The 23,840-nt window shown below is 39.7% G+C and overlaps 1 protein-coding gene and 1 long non-coding RNA gene across 10 annotated transcripts in view; one reads left to right on the forward strand and one right to left on the reverse strand.

The window, feature by feature from the left end:
- SLAIN2 (SLAIN motif family member 2) overlaps nt 1-14,194 on the forward strand; it is a 34,253-nt gene extending 20,059 nt beyond the window's left edge. The window contains exons 6-10 of one of the 9 annotated variants that reach the window (XR_012055584.1): nt 169-306; nt 5,250-5,327; nt 6,919-7,040; nt 9,535-9,844; nt 11,560-14,194. Coding sequence is in view for 5 of the 9 variants with exons in the window: in XM_030271042.4 (XP_030126902.4) it covers nt 169-306; nt 5,250-5,327; nt 9,535-9,844; nt 11,560-11,626 (593 nt within the window). In the remaining 4 variants the exon portion in view is untranslated. The other 8 variants (XR_012055586.1, XR_012055583.1, XR_012055585.1 and 5 more) reach the window with 8 other exon arrangements.
- The window catches only part of LOC140683929 (uncharacterized), a 31,160-nt gene that overhangs the window by 2,957 nt on the left and 4,363 nt on the right, over nt 1-23,840 (reverse strand). The window contains exons 2-3 of the long non-coding RNA XR_012055587.1: nt 19,085-19,191; nt 84-6,275 (exon numbers count right to left, since the gene is read on the reverse strand). This is a non-coding gene — a long non-coding RNA (uncharacterized lncRNA). The remainder of the gene's footprint in view (nt 1-83; nt 6,276-19,084; nt 19,192-23,840) is intronic.

The raw sequence follows: 23,840 nt of genomic DNA on the forward strand, positions 1-23,840 counted from the left end.
TAGATTTGAGAAGAAGTAATGTAACAAAATACACTTTTAAACTGCAGTGTAGTTTTATATATCTAACATTTTGTGTCACTTACATTTGGGGTTCAACTACGGGTTCACAACGTGACCTTTGTCCAGCATCAGACTACACATTGTGGTATCTTTTATTATTTCGTGCAGAAAAACTAAGGCGTAGTCTTCCAAACTTGTCCAGGACATCTAACATCCAAGCCGAGTCTGTGAAAAACAGCAGAAGTGACTCAAACTTCCAAGTGCCAAATGGAGGAATACCTCGCATTCAACCTCAAGCCTCAGCCAGTAAGTACCTTTAATACTACTTTAGTGTAAATTTCAGAATTAAGTGATGGTATTTGGCTGTCTTCTGAAGTCTCAGGGCAAAACAAAACATTGTTTGCCACACTGGAGATGCTAATCTTCATTTTTAATCAGACTTTTGTGAATCTGTTTTTATGGTACACAAAATACTTGGAAAAGTCTGGTTTCTTATTAAGGTATCATTCATCGTTTCCTAAAAATTTATGTAGCAGTAATATGAATTATGAATAGAGTATTTGGGAAAACAGTCTAAAACTGTTTTCTTGATAGGCTCTTAAAAAAACACCTAAATGATGTTTATTGCTTCTTTTTAAACTAGTGAAACATGACCTGAAAGGGGGTTTATTTCAGTTTAACCCTTTAAGTTAACCCATTTCTGCAGTTCTGCAGTTTCTTTCCTCTTTTTTTTTATTTTTTTTGGCACATGGGTTATATATCCAGTTGGCAGTCTTATTTAAGTGTCAGTTACTTCCTAAAAAAGTTTTGGATGAACCTGTGTCTCATAAAACATATTAGCCCATTGCTGGACTCCTACTTTCCTAGTTTCTCCAAAAGTTAATTGCTGATATGAAAATGCTGCTATTCTCACAAATCTCTTGAAAATGGTGACCCTAAAGAAGCCAAAGCAAATAAAAATTAAATATTCAGTGTTTCTTTATATGACAGTATTGCCAGTTCCTGTTGTTTAAACATTTCCTGACCATTTCTTTTAAAGCAGGTTTCTGAATTTTATAACTTTGTGTGACATTTTCAAGGGAAGAACACATGATGAATATTTTTATGTGTAGAGCTTTAAACTGTAAAAATTCTGTGATAAAGGTTCATCAGTAATCTAAATATTTGACAGGAAATGTAAAAATAATGTTTGTGAATTTAACTAGGAGTATTTTACCTATAGAACAGTAAAGGCATAGTGGCATACCTAGCTGGTTGTCTTAAAACTTTCAAAACAATGTGTTAAAGCTTCCAAGTATACTTAAATACAGAATAAGGAATAGAGATCAAGCCAAAGACTCCAAGATTTCTGTGTTTGTACAGACTCGGAGCAGATGTGAGGATTGTGTGGACAGTCACTCCCAGGTGTGTAACAGTGTAGTAGACAGAAGTTAGTGTGACTTTACTGTTCTCGTGTAAGTTACTCCAGCATCCTTGCACCTTGGCCGCCTTCTTCCACCTTTTTCAGACATTTAGAAGGTGGGATTTCCAGCTGAAAGGATGTTTGTGTAGTTCAAATGCACGACTGTTACCTGTTAGGCAGCCTTATCAAAGTGTAAAGTACTCAGAGTAGTTAGACAACTGGTTTACAGCTGTGCTGTTTCAGAGATAGGAAGAATTATCAAAATGAGCTGAAAGAAAATTAACGAAAAAATATTTTTAGTAAAAATATCTACAGATTTTATTTGGTGCTTTAGAATTGAGCGAACTGGGACAGGAAAAGCATACAGAGCAACTTAGCTAGAAGGCTATTTCCAGAATTAAAAGTACATTCATGGTTAAATTTTCTGGAAAGATGAGACAACAGAAGTCTCAGTATTCAATATTTAGTCAATTATTTCATTGCAGGAGCAAAAGTGGTCTGATTGTGTTTATATTTCTTTTTTTTCAACTTGCGGATGCATTAAGAATTACTAGGTAAATTTGCTTTTCTTTCATAGACAATTTCCCCAAATGTGAACCACTCTAGATCAACTTACATTTGAATGTAAGTTAAATATCATTAATAAAGGTCAGATTTCTAGCTTTTACAGTTTCCCTGCTCTTACAGATGTTTGTCAGAGTCTTGCTATTGACAATCGTAAAACGGTTTGTGTGTGAAGTCAATGAGTAAGTATCTTTGCTTAGTCTGGATTAAAAAATTTTCTGCAATACTGTACATTGTATAACGATTTCCAGAATTGTGTCCTTTTTATTGTATACTTTTTATTTCATTGGTTTTATATTTTGTCACTTTGCACAAAGCACTGTTAAATCACAGCAAATTTTTGTTTTCCCTTGGCAATGATTTCTGGGTCTTGGGATTTGAAGCTTCCTCATACACCTGCTAGTTTTGCATGAGCTTACCTTTGCGAGGATGCTGGCTTGCCACCCGAGGTCACTACTTTGCTCCTTGTCAAAGATTTGCGGTTCATAATTTACTTGCACATTTGCTGTGGCTGCAATACTGAACTTGCTATGGTTGCTGGCATTCAAAAATGAGCTAGGAATCCAGTAAGTTTCTGAAATGACAATTCCTCTTACAGTTTTATAGCCAAATTGTATTTGCTTGCTTACAGAAGAGAGGGAAGACACATATGATGTGTTTAGAGGTACAACTGTAAACATGAAAACATTGGCATTTTAACTTTTAGCTGCAATGTGGTGAACAATCCAAATTGGTTTTGAAGAGACATTGAATTACAAAGCAATTGTAACAATTTGAATCTTAATTTACATCTGATTTTCCATGCCATTCTGCAGAAAGTACTTTTTTTTTTAATATGAAAGCTAGTACATATTTCACTTAAAACACTAGAACATATGGTAATGTGTGTGTTCCCCAAGGAATAGGTATTGTTTAAAGTGTTAGTGATGGGAAATCTCCTTGTTTGGATCCTATACCACATAGATTGTACAAAGCTCTAGAAATTGTAGGGTGACTTCCATGTAAGAGCTACCTGCTTTTGGATTCTGTGTGATGCTTTTGTACGTAGTGGCACTATGAGCACATGGATGCTTTTAAGAAGAGCTAAATACAAAACCTTCTCGAAGAGCTGTAGATTCTTCAAACTGTCAGTGAAGTGACTGATCTGCTTGCCAAGATTCAACTGCTTGGTCTGTTCAGAGTAAAAGGAGGAAGAGTAAGTTTTGAAGAAACCAAGTAGTGCAGTTCTGTTGATCAGAAGTAAATGTGACTACATGTGTTCAGCAGGCAGCAGTTGTGACAGGTAATGTCACGGCACACGGAGCACTTCAAGAGCAGCAAGTGGTGTGGATAAACATGCACTGGGCGCTTATCTCAAACTGCATGTTTGCTCAGCATTGCTTAAATTGTACTGCCTAAGCTCTGTTCAGTGTTTCAGTCCACAGAAATGTTTTGCTATTGTCTATTTCCTGGAGTCTCCATTGAGAAGGAAGGAATTTGATATATGCATATTTAAAATCCTTTCCACATTATCCCATCTCTCTGACTTGCAAGAAGTGTGAATAATGATGGGGGAAGAAAGTGCCATGTGCAGTAGCATATTGAAATCTGAGCAGATTAGGAAAAAACAAATTCAAAATATGAAGGAAGAAGCTTTTCTTCATTTTGTGTGGTATAACAAAAACAGTGATTCAGTAGAAAATAATGAAGTGGAATACTTGAGGACTGAAGCAGTCTGGCCAGTGGTCTGCCTCAGTAAATTTCTAGGAATTGTACTCATATTTAGAGACCTTACTCTGCTTAATTGGCTGTTCATATGTATGCTTTTAAAAAAGTTTCTAGGAAGACCATGTGCCAGTTGAGTAAGAATTACATATTGCCACAGGCTATTTTGCATTAGATTCTAGTTGATGGAAGGAATAAGGTTTCTATTAGTAGTAGGCACAGGCAGAATTTTACTGTGTTTATGAACAAACTAATTCCTTTTTCCTGTTTGATGAACATGACACTTAAAGTTAGTTATTAGGACTAAATTGAATAGACTGCCTAGTCATAATTTCAGCATGATATTAAAACACATTATGAATTTTTTATAGTTCATAAAATTCTATGTATTTTGCACTGACTGAAGCATAGGAAAGGTGATAGTAATCATTATATGCTATCAAACAAAAGGATTAACTAATTCAAATTGTTCCCCTCCCCCCTTCTTTATAGCAATATTCAGTAATTTGTGATGGGATTATTCCTTACTCAGGGTCAGGATCTTTTTGCACAGCTGTTCCCCCATCTTTCTTCCTTCTCACTATGGAACTAAGCCTTGCTAGTGCAATCAGTTTTATGCTGGTATAAAACTTCATACACTGAGATAAGCAGAGATGTTTATTCATACATTATAATTTCATGAAGTCTCTGTGTAGTCAAAGCTTTATTTCATTGACTACTTTCCTCCTTCTCCCCCTTAAATGTGCTGCAATGGAAACAGGCTGAGTCAATGCATTCCTTCTGGCAATAAGTAATTCTCTCCCATGCCAAGATTCTGCAGCTCTTGGAACATTGGCTTCTCTCTTGGTAACTGGTAGGTAGTGAGGTCATTTCAAGGCAGTATCAGCCCTTGAATGTTACTGGATAAAAGGCAGGACAAGGGAGAAAAGGAGCAATAAAAACCAATTTCCATCATGCTGGGTACATGCTGGCAGTTGATAAATCTTAAAAGTGTTAAGTCTTCATTTTAAGCTTAAGTCTTCTTGCATTTGAAGAGGGGAGAAAAAAGACATCTCTCAAGAAGGCTTAATTCTCCACAGCTGAAGAATACTATTTGTTTATATGATGATCGTATTAGAGAAATATTTATGCTTTTGTATAGTGTTAGAATATCTTTTTAAAAACACTTTTAAAATGAAAAATTTAGTCTTGCTAGGTCAAATACAACAGTTTAATTTTCATCTATATCTAATCTTGCTCTCATATTGCTGTAGCATGTTTGCTAGGTGGCTTGTTCTCCCTTTGGTGTTTTAATTTTTGTTTTGCATTTCTGGGCTTTTTGCCCTGCAAGAAGCTTTACTCTTACCAAATCTGCGCATTTTGCACCGCAAAATTTCTGACACGCTACTGTGCAACTCTTTGCCATTAAGAGCAAGCATCATTGACAAAACTCCATCACTTCCAGAGTCATGGCAGCTTTTTGAGTGTTCTACTCACACTGTTCCTTGATGCTTCACAAGTGGATACAATTCTGAAATTCCCAGTAAATTTAGTTTTCTTATCTTCTTAGACAAATATAACACTTCTTGTCTTTCAACAGCTCTGCAAAGGCAGAAAAATTTGCCTCGTGCTGCCTTCAAAACCAAACAGTTTCTTCAAACTCCATCTACAAAAGGAGGTAATTAACTTACAACCTCTTGTCAAGCTCCAGCAAATCTCAGATAATGGTTCACCTGCATTAAATCTCACATGTTCTGGATTAATAAACTTGCTCTTGCAAGTACTGTAGAAATTAACCAAGTGGTCCTTGATGTATGAAAGTTATCTTCTTGGTCTAAATATTGAAAATAAACTCTGTGTTATATAGGAGATTGAATTTTGAGGTAAAAATCCAAGGAATGGTGACTTACTAACATTAATCAGGAAATACAGATTAAAAAAGTAGACTCCTAAATACATATTCACTAGGCCTATATTTGTATAGGAATTTTTTAAATAGAAGAATACAGTTTTAAAAACAGAAATTGTAAAAATACTCATAGAACCCTTTGTGCTGGGAACAAAAGCTAACAAATTTATCCTTGAAAAGATGAGTGTAGACTATCAACTTATTTTGCATGTACTTGGGCTTTCCCTTTTCCTAACAAAACCAGAAGGTTAATCCCAACATAGATGAATTAAGATTTTTTGACTCAAGGAATTAGAGACTCTTGTATATAATATTCCAGTTTGCTAATGGCTGAACTTGACTTTACACTTGAGACTAATTCATAAGCTTGTAGATGCTAGAATCTTTTAAGTGTTGTGAGAGTCATGGGTGCAGACATGAGGGGCTGACAGAATGCACGTGTTTCTCTTGGGGCTTTAACAGTGCCAACTCCTTAGAGTCATCTTCATGCCATGCAGAAAGTTTTAGCAAAGTATGATGCCTGTGAAACAGATTCACATGTCTTAAGAGGAAGTCTCTTAACAGTTTTCATGCTTCATACCAGATAAAGTTCTCACAATGTTCTGCTTTGCATAAGACCACCATCACTATTCCTCTGCAGAGCTTTCTTTGCTTTCTTTCCAGTTGTCCATGTCCTCCTCTGGATGTCTGGAACACTTATTAAGTCAATGGCTGAACCTGTAGGAATGTACAGAAAATTAGTTGTTCTTAGAGTTTATATTATTTGCAAAAATTTATTAAACCTTAGAGAATGAGGAACAGAGCACATTGCACTGCCAGTTATATATTCCAGTTTATGGCTGTTGTCATTCCTTACTGCAAATGAAGACTGGTTCAGTTACTTGCTTTGTCTTTCTCAGTTATTTGCTATTTTATAGTCCTTAATGTGTTGGTTTTCTTTCTTCTGATCTGAGATCCTCATGAGTATAGAAATATTTAACAGTAATGAAGCAAGACTTTCCTTTCAGAGAAATTAACAACTGAGCAACAATTGATTTTACCTTCTTAAAATACTGTTCATTACATAGCTTGGCACCTTTCACACACGTTGGCTTTTTATTATCATCACTTTGTGGTAGCATCTCCCCAGCACCTTCTCTTCTCCAGGTTGAGAACCTCCACCTCTTTCCAGAGAGAGGAGACACACTCATCCATGCTCTGTACCTGCTCCAGCAGGTCCACATCTTTCCTGTACTGAGATGACAGATCAGTTTACTTATTCCGATAGTTAGAATTCATCTCTTCTTTCATGTTGGGCTGATTCATCTCATCATAATGGTTGTGATTTAACAACTGCATTAGAATTTAATCTGTTTTCAAGTTGGTGTGCAGCAGCTGGCCTTGGAGTGCAAGCCAAATAAGTTTGCAGCTTCACAGCACCCTACTTTGCTACATGGAGATCTCGTGCTCTGTGCCCACAATCCAGGACAGAATCCAGAGAGGGTAGGACATCTAAATGTCATAACTGCACATGCCTTTTAATTTTCCTTTTTTCTTTTTTTTCTTTTTTTTTTTTTTTTTTGGCTGCCAGATGTTTTAATTGTAGCTGTTTCTAATTTATTTTAAAAGGAGATTGAGTTGTGCAAGGTTATTAAGCACTACCCTTACATATTTACATGTTTTTACATGTTTTTGTTAAAGATGGATCAGCTAAATCCTCTACATGGTTACACCATAGTTATCAAATGGTCTGTGAGGCAGTACCTCAGTCTTTGTGATTCTGTCTTACAGATAGGCCAAACTAACTATAATGAATATCCAAAACTGCTCTGAGACCAAATTCTTTATCTGTAGAACAGAACTATTAGGCAGTTTGCCAGACTGCATCATGTGGGCTGCTCTGGAAGACAATTCATTCCCTTGTGCACGAAAATGAATATAGCTCTCAGCAATGTCTGCAATGCTGTGCTGACAGGAAATGTTTTATGAATTGACAGCTCAAGTTTGCAGCATGGTAAAATATGGCCAGCAGAAGGTTAAAGAGGATGGAGAAGACTGATTTACTGGATCCTTACTTCTGCTGGAAATGCGAGCAGCTTTCTTCTGTTGCAACTTTTTGTTGCTTATATTCTGTACCTAAAAACCTTTTCCTTGTTGTGCCTGTAAGAGGCCCAAAGCTGTATTCAGTTTTTATACACTGGCATTGCTCTGTTGGTAGCTGTTAACATGGTACTGTGTTTGTGTTCCAAGCATTGTAATGAGAAGTTCAGTGATAAAAGCTCCCAGAATTTACACTGCAGAGCCACTTGGAAATTCTGCAGATTTGATTGCAGTGTTGTTAACAGGCGAGGTCACATTTTAAAAACTTACATATAATCTATCTTAGTCCTAGGAGCACTTGGATGCTCTTCTTGTCCAGTCATTCTGTTGGTAATGCTTTCCTTAATCCATACTCTGGCTTGATGCCAGCTTTTATTTTAAGGTTTTTTACTTAATCTCCCTGCCACTTAGCAACTGTCATGTGTTTTTGACCTCTCTGTCACCTTTTCTTGTCAGCTTTTCCCATGAGCAGCTTCATGCTGTGTTTGATATTGCTGTCAGGGGAAAGGCCCCCTTGGGTAATCCAGAAAGGAATCAAATCCAATTCACATCTGTAATGAGGTACATATTAATCTTCCTAGACATCCCCTATAAGAAATGGCTTCAGAATACAATTTCAAAATTACCAGTTCCTCTGTACCCCATTTAGGATGCTACATTCCTGCATTACCCGTCTCCTTTCTCACTTCTCGTGTTCTTACTGGATCTACCTTTAAAATTATAATAAAAGCTGTGTTCAAGACCAGCTTATGCACAACATCTGTCAAAAACGATGCAACTTTGGTCTTAGTATAAAACATTTATTTAGTAGAGGAAAGAACAGTTAATGCAAATTTACTCAATGTAAAACATGTTTTTGTTACGTGATTGATTTGATCATCCTGTGTTGACTCTTACTGATGCACCCTAATAAGTTTGAAAAGCTGGTGAAATTTCATTCCATTACTAAGATTATGTGTTAGTTTAACTATTCTGTTCAGTGATAAATTATGCATAATATATAAATATTCCTCAGAGTTGGGAAGAATTATGCTTAAGGTTCGGCAGTATTAAAGGACTGTTAAATATTCTGTCTTACTAATGTATCTCAGAAAGGACTTGATAACAAAACCTTGCATACTAACTTGGGTACAAAGAAAATAGGTGTTAGTTTTACTGATAATATAGGTAATGTTTGTAAGAAGAGGAAGGCTATAAATTGTTAAGAGTTGTCTGGTTTAAGTTTCATAGCAGCACCTTAAACTCTTTGGTACTGGGGGTTGGCAGACGTCATCCTTAATCCAAACTACAGCATTAAAGCAGCTCCTAGGAAAAAAATTAACTGTATCCCAGCTGAAATCAGGAGAGCTAACCCCATCTCTTTTTTCCATCTGCCAGAAAATGTGGGATGTAACTATATCTTCAGATGAATTCTAATTCAGTGGTTAAAAAAAACAGCATAAAAGAAGTACCAAGATGCTCTAAGCTCAAAATTCCATCATTGAAGACTAATAGAGACTTTGAATCTGTTTAAAGCCTGTGTCACACTAGAACACTGTATTCTTCAACATGTTCTTTCGTGGATATGAATTAAGTTCACATGTTTCTGAAGCAGTTAAATTTCTTCTTAAGCTTTCTTCTCTATTTGTTTTGACTTAACTGATACAACAGTTACAGCCTGATTAGGATTACTTACAAATATAGATAAATATTTGTAGTCAGCAAAGAGGGCATTAGAGTTATGATATCAAAAACACATGACAAAGAGGACATCTGAATTCCTGTTTCTCATTGCTGCTTGATTGGCTGTATTCCATTATACATTCCATATTGTTTGTATAATCACATAAAGTAGTTTCCAGTTTTTAATTTCTGTAATATTGTAAGGTAAGCTGAAAGTAATTTCTGTATTTTCCAGTACCTTCTTCGAGCAAATTCCGCTCGCCTGCGGCACCGTCTCCCTTAGCTCTCCGACAGCCAGTGAAAGCGTTCAGTGCCCATGGGCCGGGCTCGGTCGCCTCTCCAGAAGCCGCACAGCTGACGCACAGTAGTTCTTCACCAGGGCCTCTTGCAGCCCAGAGCTCAGGCTTGCCGAGCCCTGCCAGCAGTATTAACAGCACTACTCTTACCAGACCAGCAGGGATGAGGAGTGGTTTGCCCAGACCCAGTGCCCCTTCCACAGGGGGCATCCCAGTGCCTCGTAGCAAACTTGCACAGCCTGTTCGCAGGTGAGTCGCTGACAGGTAGTCTTAGGTTGAAGTTTTCAAAATTAATTTTGTTCGCTGTGTATTTGTGCTGCTTCTTCTTGCAATTGTTATTTTGATCTTAAAGTTTTCAGAACAAGAGACCTCCATGTGAAGTATTTCCAAAATAGTTTGGAATCCAAACTGAGAGATAAAGGTTCTTTAATGAGAGAGTGAAGGTGAATGAGTGAAAGTGGAATCGGTAATGGAAGATATTGAACTAAGTAAATAAAATCTTAGTCTCGGCTGAGAAGGCAACAAAAATTTGTCTGCATGGTGTAAAAAGTTACCAAAATATAGCTGGCAAGAGAAAATTCACTTGTGTGAGTGACACATTCTGAAGTCAGAACTGCTTGCCTCCATAACTTGCCTCCAAAAGCAATAGTACATGGTGAAAGTAGTTTCTCTCCTTGGGCAGCTGGAAACTTCCAGAAGGAAGATGCACCAAGACATATATAGCACTTGCTAAATTTAATGTAAAAATCACTCCAGTTAACCCACAGGATGAAACATAATTTTTAGCTTAAACATAACTGTGCTAGCACCCAACTATAGAAGTTGCTTGATGTCAGTGTCTTTTCAAAAACTACTGCAAGAGAGACTGAATTTTAGCTGTGAATGTCAGTTTTCACTGAAGGTGTTAAGTGGAAGCTAACATAAGGAAGCAGTCATCCATGAGAAGTACCAACAATCTCCTTAAACGGAAGGGAAAAACAATTAGTCTGTAGTACTGTAAAAAAGATGAAATGGTGGTAAATAGCAGAGTGGAAAAGTTCTGTTCTGCAGCAAGTGCTAGGCAGGGGAATGACAAGCAACTGTCACAGCACTGACTTTTGTGATTAAAGCCTGCACTGGTCAGCAGTACAGAACTCTGTGTAATAAAAAGCAGTTCTTTCACCAGGAGTTTGCTAATAGTAGTGAAGTGTGGTTGTCCAAATCACAGCTTGTCTTAAAGTGTTTCACTTACTAAACTTTTTTTAAACTAGCTTTTAATTTTTCTTTTTTTAAGTTTGCATATATAGGGCAAAGGGAAACAGCCCCAGCTGGCACCAGAGGAGGTTTAGATTAGGTAACAGGCAAGATCTTTTCACCAAAAGGGTTGTCAAACATTGGAACAGGCTGGCCAGGGAAGTGGTGGAGTCATCAATCCTGGAGATATCTGAAAGATGTGTATATGTGGCATTTTGAGACATGGCTTGTGGTGGCCTTTGCAGTGCTGAGTTAATGGTTGGACTTGGTGTCCTTACAGGTCTTTTCCAGCCTAAACAATTCCATGGTTCTATAATGCAGACTCTGTACACAGTGCAATAATCAAGTTTCTACAAATGTCAGATGTTGATGTAAGCGAATGCAATACTCTAAATGAGGATTTGTCTGTTTATATGCATCACTGAAAAAATGGCCCATTTTAGGTGGAAGCAGATTAAGTTTGCATTTTTACAGAGTATAATAGCAATAAGTTTTCTGTCTGTTTGTTTATTTATTTGGCTTTTTCCTGGCGTGGTAGTTGCCAAGATACAACACATGAAACTTAAAACTGAAAATACTGTAGGGTTTATCTTAAGTAAATGGTATTGCAGAGAAGTAAATGAATGAAGTGTATATTTCAGTTATTCATAAAATGTTTAGATTCTTATGTATTGTAGATAGAGACTTCAACAGTTATTTATGAAACTGAAAAACATCTCATTTCATTTTAGATCATTACCCACTCCGAAGACATATAGCAACGTGAAAGATGAGAGTTGGAAAGATGGCTGCTACTGATCTGCACAGCTCAATGCAGAGTTCCAGTGCTCATGGATACTTCCTCACCAGGCGAAAAGACAGCTTGATTAAACAAACTGTTCAGATGTGACTCTTGGAATTTGTAAAAATTCCAAACCTCTCTGTCTCTAATTAGCACAAACTGGCAGAGATTATTATAAAGCAGCACTTTAATGACATCTAACATCAGATGTTTGGTGGTCATACAATCACTTCTACATTAAATTGCTATCAGTTCTGGGGGCTTTTTTATTGCTTGCTAAAGATGTTATCAATATGAGCATTTATGAGAGTGGCCAATGTCGGGGCAAAAATGAATGAATGCCAAAGAAATGCCCATCTTGAAAAACAGTAAGGACAACTACCAACATACATTATCCACAACTTCATTTTCAGCCTGTTTTAATTCAGCAGAAAGATTGGTGAATATGTACTATTGAAACAAGGCTACATGAATCAGAGCTAATGTTCTGATTGCAGACTGCTACAGTGCTAGGGAAATGTTGCTTTTAACAATTGCATGAGATCCCAGCTGGGACTGGATCCGTCCTTCAGTACTGCTGGAAGAATCAGCAGTTACTCTGGAGGATTAGGTAGAACATGGAGTTGTAGCCATGACTGCTGTCACGTTAAAAGGTTTGAATGTAGCAGACACACACAATGCAATAGTATAGATTGCATCTTTCCTATGTTGATTTACTGGCTTTACCTACTCTTATGTTTGATTGCCAGAAGGGCTTAGTATCAGCTGTACAATCTTTCTAACCTTAAATTCCTGGCTCAGGAAAGATGGCCTTCACTATTGTAGCCACATTTTTAACACATTGGCATGCTATTTGGGGAAAAATTTTTTATAGCAGGTTTCCTTGCAAAAGAAAGAGCAAGTGATAATTTTGATTTGTTCTAAAACCATACCACTATACATGCAGCCTGCAGCAACTGTAAATGCTGATAGTTAAGGAGAAGGAAACACAACTATGCACTTGTAACATACAAATTTTAAGGAAATGAGTTACTCTTGATGCCAAATGATATTCATTTAGGTGATGTTCCATGGTATGAGGGAGTTTTCTGTATCCTATTTTTTTACTTTCATCCATTTCTTAAATTGGTTTATTTTAAATTGTAAATATTTTTACAGAAGATATTGCCCATGTAAGTGTGTTTAAATATGTATTTTGCCTTACATATGTATATCTTACATTACTGGTAACAGAGTATAAAACCTGCTGTGTCTGTTTACAAGCTATTAAACTCCTCTGGTGACTCTGACTTACTCTAATGCATTTTGCTCAGAACAACTGATATATTTAGCATAGAACCATTGTTTTCTTTTCGGAAGACATCATGCAAAAATCTGTAGCTAAAGTTGTATTGAGTGGGACTAGTTAAGTGGAAGGGATTTTATTTGAAGGTTTTTCAGTATTTTGGATGTACAGTTGATGAAGTAAGAGAATGTGAATGGTATATCCTTTGTGCAATGACTGACAAACACTACAAGTCAGATTGGACGGTAGGTACCCTTCAACCCCATTAATAACTGAGTTTGGGACTGCTGGTGGATTTTGCTCCCACCACTAAGAGGATAACTAATCCCGAAATTCCAGTACTTGAATTTTAGGCCAACATTAACATATTCCTGGATGAAAAGCCATGCAATACTACTTGACTTGGAAGAAACCAAATAGGAAGGAGTGGAGACTAACTTGGAACTTAAACTACTCAAGCAAGCTCTGGGTTGATGGGTGACTTCTCACACCAGACCAAGAGCTGTGCTAAGACTTCAAAGTTGGGGTGTCAAATATACTGTGTCAGATTCCAGCAGAAACCACCTTTCACCAGTACAGAGCAGTACGTACCACTAATCTAGCCTTGAGTCACCGCAGGTACAGGGAATGGATGTATCTCACGGCACTGTTCACCAGAAAACAGGACTAGATCAAACGTGCATACTCTCAGTAAAGCCTGAATTTTAATATTTCAGCATTGTACAAATCAATGCTGCAGTCTTCACTGAAGAAAGGGGAATTTAAATGGGTGGATTTTATCAAACCGCTTGACTTACAAATTTTGAAAGTCAGTTTAGGTGACAATATTGGGGTTTTACCATGGCTGCATCAAACGTGTATGTTTCCTTAAGTTAAGTAATTCATCGCTTGGGTAAATTCAGCTTGAGTTTTTTAGGGATTTTCTTCTCTGCTATTCTCCCTGAAATACAGCAAATGACTTCCTGAGAAGACAGACTGTTTGCTAGAAAGCCTTTGTGCATTACCAGTTCATTGATATCAGGAAATCATGGGGCTCTGTGTTTAGAGATTTACTGCAGAATTGTGGAAATATGGATTTGATAAAATAGTGCCTATGATTTACTTAACTTATGTTTGATATAGTAGTAAGGGGTTTATGAATGTGGATTACTTTTTGTGCCAACAGCTTGGAATTGATGTATGTGTGTAGGCAGAAGGATTTATTCTGCTCCCAAAGTTATTTAATTTTTTTTTTGTGTTTGAATGTTTTTGTAAGTGTTAAAAGTGTAAAAAAAATATATAAAATATTCTTACCACAAAATACCTCCTGGATCCTTATTTTTACAACAAAGTGTTTTTAAAAGCTTTTAGAAATTTAGAGGATATTATTTTATGGGGTTTTGTCTGGTTGGTTGGGTGGTTTTTCAAGAGCTGTACTCACTTTTCTAGAAGTTACCAGTTTTGGTTTCTGCCTACTGTAATTCATTAACTGGGTACATCACTGTATTTGGGTGAAATCTGTGATTTCATTGACAGACAGAGGTGGACTTGTGCCTCTGCTCTAGAAGGACCCTGCACAGTTCAGACTTGTATGAGAAACTGTATTCTAAATTTTCATCCAGAGTGAATTGAAGTATAGGGCAGTTTGAAGTATACAAGCCTGCCTTTCCATTTTTCCAGATTTCTACTCACTTCAGACCACCACATGAAACAAAATAATTCTGGAATTTATGCAGAAAATGGAGCCATGTAAAAATATACCTACTAAGCCCTCTTGGAACTGATAAGTACACATTTTCTCTACCTTCTACATGAATGCCTTCATCTTTGGCTCACATACAAGCAATAAGTTAGTTTTGAACTTGGTATTTTTCTGTAATCTGCATTTTGCTATAAAGCAATGGATTCAATAGTAATGTGAATACCATCTTTGTCTTATCTTGGTATTAATAAGGGCAGGTTTAATTCTATTTGGTAGCCACTTAATATTAAATTTAACAAAATTTAAGCTGTAAAACTTCAAATCAATCATTTATCCCAGCATAGTCCCCTATTTTGTAATTAAGCGAGTAGGTTAAAATGTTTCCCCCTAGTTAACTGCCATTTATGGAGAACTGGCTTCAGACCTGCTGCTTCTAATAGGTATTGTCACTTTTTAGTCTGCAGTCAAGTACCATTTGCCCCACTCCTTCAGGAAAGTAGAGCAGTGTCAAAATCTGGTAATTAATAGCCTTTTGCCCTTTTATTAGGTTTCTGTAACAAACTCTCCTATATTAATAATAATCAGTATTATCACCATACTGCAAGACTGAAGATTAGAAATAGTATTTTTCTCAGTTCTCATTATGAGGGAAGGTGTGACAGCTCCTTTGGGTCCTCTTAACATTTCATGTGTGTTCCCCTCTGGAAGCCTGATAGCAGTGGTGAAGAAAATAAAGTTATGAATATCTAAGGGGGCAGAAGGCTGAAAATGTTTATGCGGCTGGTCTTGAGATGGCTGCAGAGTGCACAACTTAATAATTTAAAATTTACTTTTTTATTTCTCGAAGTATTTGCATTAAAACCATGTCAGCAGTATTGTCTGCAGTTCTCCCTCTTTTGATTGGAGCAGAACAAACTTTAGATTTAATGTTTACTTTTTAACTAAAACAGGCAACATGTGAGGTTGCTTTGATTTAAGAAACAAACCAGAAGTCCCACCTGCTCCTGATGTGCATTTATGCCTCTGTTCAGTCCAAGTCTGACACCTACAGGCAGCCTGTCTGTGCTCACTGTACAGGAGGGTGAGGCTGGGATTTGGCTGCTCTCAGGAGCATCCCTGTTTCACACACAACTGACCAGTCAAGAAAATGCTTTTGGCTCTAAGAGTTAAAGGAGCAAATTCCACCTGACTCGCTCTCCACAAGATTTTTCACAACTGTTTCCAGCTGTGATACCACACAGGGTTGTTCTGTGTGTCATTGCCCCTTTGCACTAAATGATAAATTCTGCTGGGACCACGTTAAGCACTTAGAAGGACACAAAACATAACTGTAGTGATTAAGCTGATTTGTACCTCTTCAGCATTGATTTAAAGAATTTAAAGGAATAGGTAGCAAAAATTACTTCTTAACAGCAAAGTAATTTTTTAACTTGGTGCATCATCCACCTGTTAGAAACTGAATTTAAAAAAAAAAGAGATTTGAAAACTGGAATGCCTGAGATCTTTATGCAATGTGGCACTCCCAGGGGACAGAAGTATACTGTGTATTTCACCAGACTTAACAAAAGAAGATACTTCTATTGTAATCTGAGCTTCTGTCATCAGCAGCATAAGCAGATGGAATCACATTGAAAGACTTCTGAAATCATCAAATTCAACCAAGTGCCATGTCCAATCTTTCCTTCAACTCTTTACCACCTCCCTGGGCAGTGCATTCCAATGTCTAATCACACTTTCTGTGAAGAAAACTCTTATGTCCAAACGCAATCTCCCCTGGCTCATCTTGGGGGCTATGTCCTCTTCCCACTGACTGAGAAAAGAGAGCAATCCCCACCTGACTACAGTCTCCTTTCAGGCACTTGTAGACAGGGATAAGTCTCCCCTGAGCCTCCTTTTCTCCAGGCTAAACACCCCCAGCTCCCTCAGCTGCTCCTTGTGCTAAAACTAGAACACAAGAACTAGAGCTCCAGACTCTTCACCAGTTTCATTGCCCTGAAAGCTACAAAAATAAATGTAAATCCAATTTCTTTCGAAAATAGTTTTAATAGCTTAAACAGTAAATACAGTAAATAATAGTTTTAATAACTAGCAATAGTAAAGCTTAAAAGACAGTGGCATGTGATGCCTTCTCCCCCAGCATGTTCTCCCCCTCCTTGCTGTTTGTAAATTATCCCTGAAAGTTTGCTTCCATTGGCCCTACAGTATGGGTGCCTTACTGAGGTGGTGACTTTGCAGTTCATCCCCAGCGCCACTCGGCTGCTGGTTATCATACACAATGCACAGAATACAGACTATATATTCTTCTCCATTCTGCTCTTTTCCATTCTCTTTGCCATGATTTTCTTGGGACTTGGAAAATTGCAACCTTTCACAGCCCTGCTATGACAGGCTGATTAAAAGCTTCACTAGTGCAAACAGTTTGGACTAACATCAGACAAGCCCAAGCCCAGCTCAGACTTCCTCAGCAATAAACATCAGACAAACTGCTGACAGAAGCATCAAACTAATACAGAAGCCTCATACCAGCTACTTCCACTCTCCTCCAGTAGCAAGGCTAGGATTTTTTTCATGGAAACTCTCTACATTATATCAGGAAGGTGAATAAAGACACTTCTGTTCCGCATTGTTCCCCACCTCTGCCCTGCCCAAGAGAAAAAGGTGCTTATTAAATGTGGGAGTAGGTCATCAATGACTTGACTTGGGACTCTCTGGGGCCTTGGCTGCTTAAAGCCACAAATGTGATCAGGAAATAGCTGAGGTGTGATGTGTTGGTGGTGGAAGAGTGGTCAGGGTAGGGGCCTGACATGCAGGGCTTTCCCCAGTCTCCTGCTCTTCCCAGGCACCTGCCTTGGGCACTGACACATCAGCTGCTGGGCTGATCGGGAGGCGCCCTGCTCTGACACCAGCATCACTGCACTGTAACTCCCAGCAGTCTCCTTCTTTTCTCTTACAGCACTCTTCCTAAGTTGTTTCCCTTCAGACACTATCAGCAAACAAAACTGCACAACCCATTTCCAAAGCTCAATTATCCAACTGATCCTTACCTGCCTTTCACTCAGCAGGGTTAACACTGCTGTGCAAATCTTACAGCTGCTGCTGGTCTCTGTGCTGCACATGAGACCACATTTCTCCTGCCAAAATGCTGCCAGGAGAAAGTAATGCTGCACCAAGCTCTGGGTTACAGCGAGTTTGGTTCCTGTTCAGAGCAGAGGGTAAGGCCAAATGTGCTCTGGCTTACTGAACCCAATACATGCCAAATTAAAGGCAGACTAAGTGTTCTTGTTCAAAGCTGTTTGTCTTAATGATGAGCACCAGGACAGAGTATTGTGCCGTTGTAATTTTATCTTTGTCACTCTCCTCCTTTAAAAATAAAAACTTTATCGAAGCACTTGCTACCATTTTGAGTCCCCTCTCAAAGAAAAAGAAAAGAGAGGGAGATCAGGCAAACCCTCTGCTATTCAGACTCTGCCTTAGCTCTGTATTTCTGAGCTCCACGGTGATCCATTTACTCCTACATTTACTCACCCAACTGCTGAGCCGAGGGCACGGTTAAATTGTTTCTGTTCATCTGTTCCCCACCGGGCTAATGCAGACAGAAAACCGCTGTTAATGCCGCTTCAAGTGACCTGTCTTTAAAGGAGTCATGAAATCCTTGTCCTGATTCTCAGCCCTTTAAAACCATGCCTACATGTCAGAGACAGCAATGTGGTATCACCACCAAGACACAGCCTCAGGAAAGCAGCCCGGAGCATCCCCCTCCATCCGCGGCCAGCCTTGCAGGCAGGAACCGGCGGCTCCCGAGCCACAGGATGCCCCTGCCTGCACCCGCAGCAGGGTCACGGCTGAAACTCCTCGCTGAGGCTGCAGCTGCACTGCCACAGCAGCCATCGGTAACACGGCAGCTGCTGGGCCAGCACTGCTGGTTCAGTGCACACAGACCTCCTGAACGCCCGTGGGCTCAAAGCCCTGCCATACCCTCCCAAAAACGCTTATTTTCCTGAGGCTCAGTCCATCATCACTGAAACGACTCCCAGGCTTCCTGACTCAAGTGCTAAAAGCGAGGGGCAGGTGGCTGCTATTTAGAGGAAGAGGCAGCCAGTCAGTTCATATCTGGTCTGATACAGCAGGGTAAGTTAAGAACAGAAATTTGGTTGACCTCAGTTTATGAGCCCAAATGTCAGAGAGCAGATAATACCTATTGTAAATGTCAGAGTAAAGGGAATTTTATGTTCATTTTAAAAGAACATCAACAAAGATTTAGTGCCTATTGATGCTGCCATTCACACAGGCTCAGCATGAATGGTGGGGGTCCACATATGCAAACATACTGGAGAAATATTAAAGGGACATGCTTAAAATCATAGATCTGGTAAAGCACCCAAGCCCAGCTCAGCCTTCCTCAGTAATAAAGCAGCTTTTGGCAACACAAGGCTCTGATAAAGTCTGGCAAATGCAGGCTACCTTTACCAGAGCAGAACAGAGGAATTTGATATATAGTGGACTTCTCACCTTTACAATTTATCCCCGTGTGAAAGTTTGCCCAGGGGACTGAAATACAATTCTCTGCAGGTCCTTGCACCCAGCCACCAGTGCCAGCTCTCCTGCCCAGTGGTCCACTGTCAGTGGAAGAAAAGGAAAACTACATTTACTATCATAGTTGAGACAGCCTTGATACACAGAGTAGCATCATACAATTTCAGAAAGCTTCAACCCATACAGAGTAACACCACACCACTTCAGAAGGCATCAAGCATCTATCCTTCTTGTTCTTTTGCCCAATCTTTTATACCACTCATGTTCATGCACTGCCCCTGTGTGCCCTCTGTTCCCTCGGGTGACTGGTCAGTAACCTGGGCACTCCATGGCTCATTGCTGTCAATGCTGCTCACCTGCTTTTCACAGCTGCACCCACTGGGGATGAGGCTCAGCCACAGCCCCGCCCCCAATCACTACAAATTGTGTACCCACAGTTCACAAAGCCACTTCACAACTTAAAGCTCAAGACTTACTACAGTGCAGTAGGCTCTACTGACTTTGTATCATATTTCTGCACCTTCATACAGGTACAACATCAGTTGTACAGACGCCTTTCCCCAGCAGAAGTGCCTCAGTGGCAGAACTGAAGCACAATGTAGGTGTTTCTTGTTAAGGTGTTTCTGCATCCTTCTCATTATCAAGATAACTAAATAACATTAATTACCAAAACAAGTTACTGAAATCTGCCTACCAGCAACCTTCTTTCAAAATTTGAAATTTAACCTACCACTGATAGGTTACATTTACAACCCATTTATGCACTCTTTTTAGCCCTTCTATTTTCCTTTTTTGCCTTTTATTACTCTTTTAAATATTGCAGGGTTTTCTTTTTGCTCTTTGCTTCCTACCCAGGACTCTTCAGACACTAGAGGGTGATCTTGCCTTCACTGTGCTTATTCATCCCAAGTTTGGTCTAGTTCAGTTTCAATTCAACACACTGTCCTGAGCTTACACTGAATTGTCCGTAAGGTCCTGAATGTAATTAACAGCTGCATTTATACCAGGAAAGCCCTAGTCTGAGGGAGGATGAAGCCACACATAGCAGGCCATAAAAACCACCTCTTGAGGAGTTTGAAACACCCCCATTAAACTTTGTACTCAGTGTCACGTAGATTTAAACCTCCTTAAATTGTTTAGGATTTCAGAAATATTTTCCTACTGGTCTGGGTTTTTCCAGTTAAATGTGTGGTGACACAGCAACATCTCAAGACTGTGGTACGCACAAATGCCTGTATTTATCTCCTCGGAGATGGCAGGCATTACACAAGATACACACCCCTCCCCTTCTCGCTGTGGCAGTCAGCACAGCGCTCAAGCACAGCCTACCCCACTGAGCAACCCAAGGGCAGCACGGAGCCACTGCGGAGCCTTTCCTTCTGAGGAGGCTGTAATCTGAATTTAACACTCCTCCCATGGGACACCCGATAAAACCCCAGAGCCCTGGGTCTGCTTTCTCTTTGCTCTCTCTTCTCCCTCTCGGCTCTTGGCTCTGGGCTCCCTGGGCTCTGCTCAGGCTCTCGGCCCTCGGCCCCCCTGCTTGCCCCGGCGGGGGGCGGGGGGGAATAAAATGAACTCCTCTGCTAAACAACAGAGACTTGTCTCGTCTGTTTTCCCTGTTGCTGGTAGTGGCCTCCCTGGATCGCGATCGTACTGTAGCCACACGCTGCTACACGCCACCAATTCCCATTGGCATGGCTCTGAAATCACTGGAGGAGTTGGGAGTCTGCGTTGCACCAGGACTGCTTCTGCTTTGGGGCAACAGCAGTGCCTGCAAATTGATGCTGTTACTACTCTGCAACAGGGAGCATGGGTCAATCTCCTTTTCTGCAGAGCTTGGCTTCTGAGGGCTTCCAGATTTGGGCATCTGATCCAAGAAATCTTCTGGGAAGAGCTCAGCTGTGACATGCCTTTTTGCACAAGCAACAGTGAAATTTGCACTCAGATATTAGTGCTTCCTACGCCGGTTGGCCAACGGCTCTTACTGTTTGTTATGCCATCAAAATTAAATTTTTGGTTGCTTAAGGTCTTTCTAAATCTCCTTCTGAGTTCTCAGATAGTATCTTTCATTATCTAATAAAGGCTAGGACCACTGCCAAAAATGTCTTGAATGTCAAAAGGCCTGGGATGATAACGGTGAGTGCCAGCAAGCTGCAGGGACAGGGAGCAGCCACAAGCTATGAGACAGCCTCTCCACTTGAAGTGAAAATATGCTTGGACACCTTTGCTTTGCTACTGAATCAAAGGGTTTAAAGAATCCCTTACAATGAATTGCTGCTTGCTGGAGGAACCCAGCAGTCATCCTCCCTGTAGAGTCTCTCTGGGAGCAGGATTCGTGTGTCTGTAGAGACTGGAGGTGATTGCTCACTGCTTATAGCAGGTCCTAAGGAGGGTCTCAGCAATACCACTCAAACACTTCAAGAAACTACAAGTGAAAATAGATTCTGTGGATGTTTGGAGATGGTAGAGAAACAGAATTTTTTTGTCATGAGGGATCACACTGTATATGCTGCCTCCTCAGGAGTATGGTACCTGTTGGAACTTAATGCACTTGTTGCCAGTGTGCAGCTTTGCCACTATTTCCAGCATGATCTTATGCAAATTAATCACTCCCATGTATAACTTCTCCCTCTGTACATGACATAAGCATGACAATGTAATGAGCCTGCATCTTTGCACTGGATAATAATAAACTCTTTGGTGACGGGGAAGGTCCCTTCCCTAGCTGGTTTTGCGTTAGCACCTTGCATTTGGGACCTGTGTTTGTTTAGACTTCTTGGTGTTAGCTTGAAGCAACTTGTTTTGCAAGAATGAGTTTCTGTAATTCCATGGGTGTGGTGACTCTGTCATCTGTCCATCCCCAGCTCCTATCCTACACAGAGCTCCCTTGCCTGGAGGGGTTTGGGCCACATTTGTTTGGGTGGACTTGCCCTCGTGGGCATGGGGTTACTGCATGGTACTGCTCACAGCTGGGTGGAAATACTGAGCACTGACACCTTACAGACGTCAGTGGGCAGCTACTCCTTTAGTACCTGCTGGCTTTGATTTCAGCAGCAAGGATCTCCTACTGAAGCTTCCTCAGCATTTAGATTACTCATGTACCTATGGGTAACATTTAGAAATTATATGCTTTAAACAGTGACATATTTATCTTAGTAATTGATGTATTTTAGTATCTTAAAATTAATTTAATAATATTGCTAATATTTTGCCTTCTTATAATGGACTGAGCAGAGGAAAGGAGCTCTTATGGCGGCCCGTTTGTGTATGTTTATTCCAGTCTTTTGTCTTTCTTTAATTCTTTCAGCCTGAAACAAAGGGCTGATCGCTTTTTACTCCTTCCGCCAACTATCCAATCCGAAACAGCTCTGTCCAAGGCTCGTTCTCTGGCAGGCAGGATGCAAGATGCTGCCAGCTTAATAAAATTTGCAAGCAGATCAGGACACAGACTTCATTTCTGGGCTGTGAACCGCACCTGACGTCTCCAGCTTGGGCAGATGCCTGCGATCCCGAAGGCATTGCCAGCAGCTCCAGCCGCAAGCGCAGCAAGCCCCGGGGACACGAAGTTTTATTGGCAGTGGCAGGAGTCATTGTGGAGGATAAAGGGCATTTGCACAGGTACCAGGCAGCAGGTAAGCAGGGCCAGGGGAGCCTGTGGCACCCCAAAGCGAAGGCAGCAGCTGCAGCTCATGCTGCTGCAGAGATGTTTGCCTGACCTTTCCTGGGAGATCACTGCTGCTTGCCCGGACTGTCCAGCCTTCAGCACCACCACTTTTATTGGCCCCATCACTATCTAATCCGAACCTCTCTTACAGCACCTTAAACCCATTGTGTTTCTGAGGAGTTGTGAATTTATAAGAGATTACTCTCAGCTAGTGGTAGAATGTACACTCCCGGCAGGAACAAATATTCCCCTGGCTTCATACCCAGTATTTCTGCTTATGCATCACCGAAAGGAAATAAAAGATCTTGGTGATGAAGACATTCATGCTTTCATCTCTCTGGAAAATCAACCAATATGCAAAACCGAGTACCTCTGCCTCAGCTGCAGTGACATACAGGCTCTACCGATACCGTGGTTTATTAAAAAATGTTCTGCTTCATCACGGTTTTAAAAGTGCACACAACACTGTGTCAAGGCTATTTTCATAGGATTAATATACAACATTAGCTCAGACAAGTATTAAAAGATGTCTATTACATTTAAGATTTATTTCTCCTCATTTCCCTGACATTATTTTCTAGACAGCTCAAGAGTTAATTTAGGTAATGGTGCACCTATTTTGAAGGGCTTGCTTATTTGCTGATCAGCATTACTAATACTCATTTTTCATATGTGGTAAAATTTGGCAGCAGGCCAAGAAGCATTTTTATTCTATGGTTAGGCTAGCACAAAACACCTTTAGTCCACATCCAGGCACCTTCAATGGCAAGATACAAATGGTTGGCAACTGAGTGCAAAGATATTTTTTGCGTGTAACCTGAGATACAGAATATTAATGCTATTAACTCTTACCATTCCCATGGGGCTTATCATTAACATTCCTTTTAATACGGAGAAAGCTTTGGCAGGTGAGTAACATAATTTTTCTTTTGTGTGTCTTTTTTCAATTAAATGAACACTTTATGAAGCAACTGCTGCTGTAGATGGTATTAAATGTATTTATTTATACATTTTTTGAAGACTAAATGAATCTGTGAGACACTATCTTGTTGTCATTTACTCTGATCT

Source organism: Taeniopygia guttata, chromosome 4 (assembly GCF_048771995.1).
Source record: "Taeniopygia guttata chromosome 4, bTaeGut7.mat, whole genome shotgun sequence".
NCBI lineage: Eukaryota > Metazoa > Chordata > Aves > Passeriformes > Estrildidae > Taeniopygia > Taeniopygia guttata.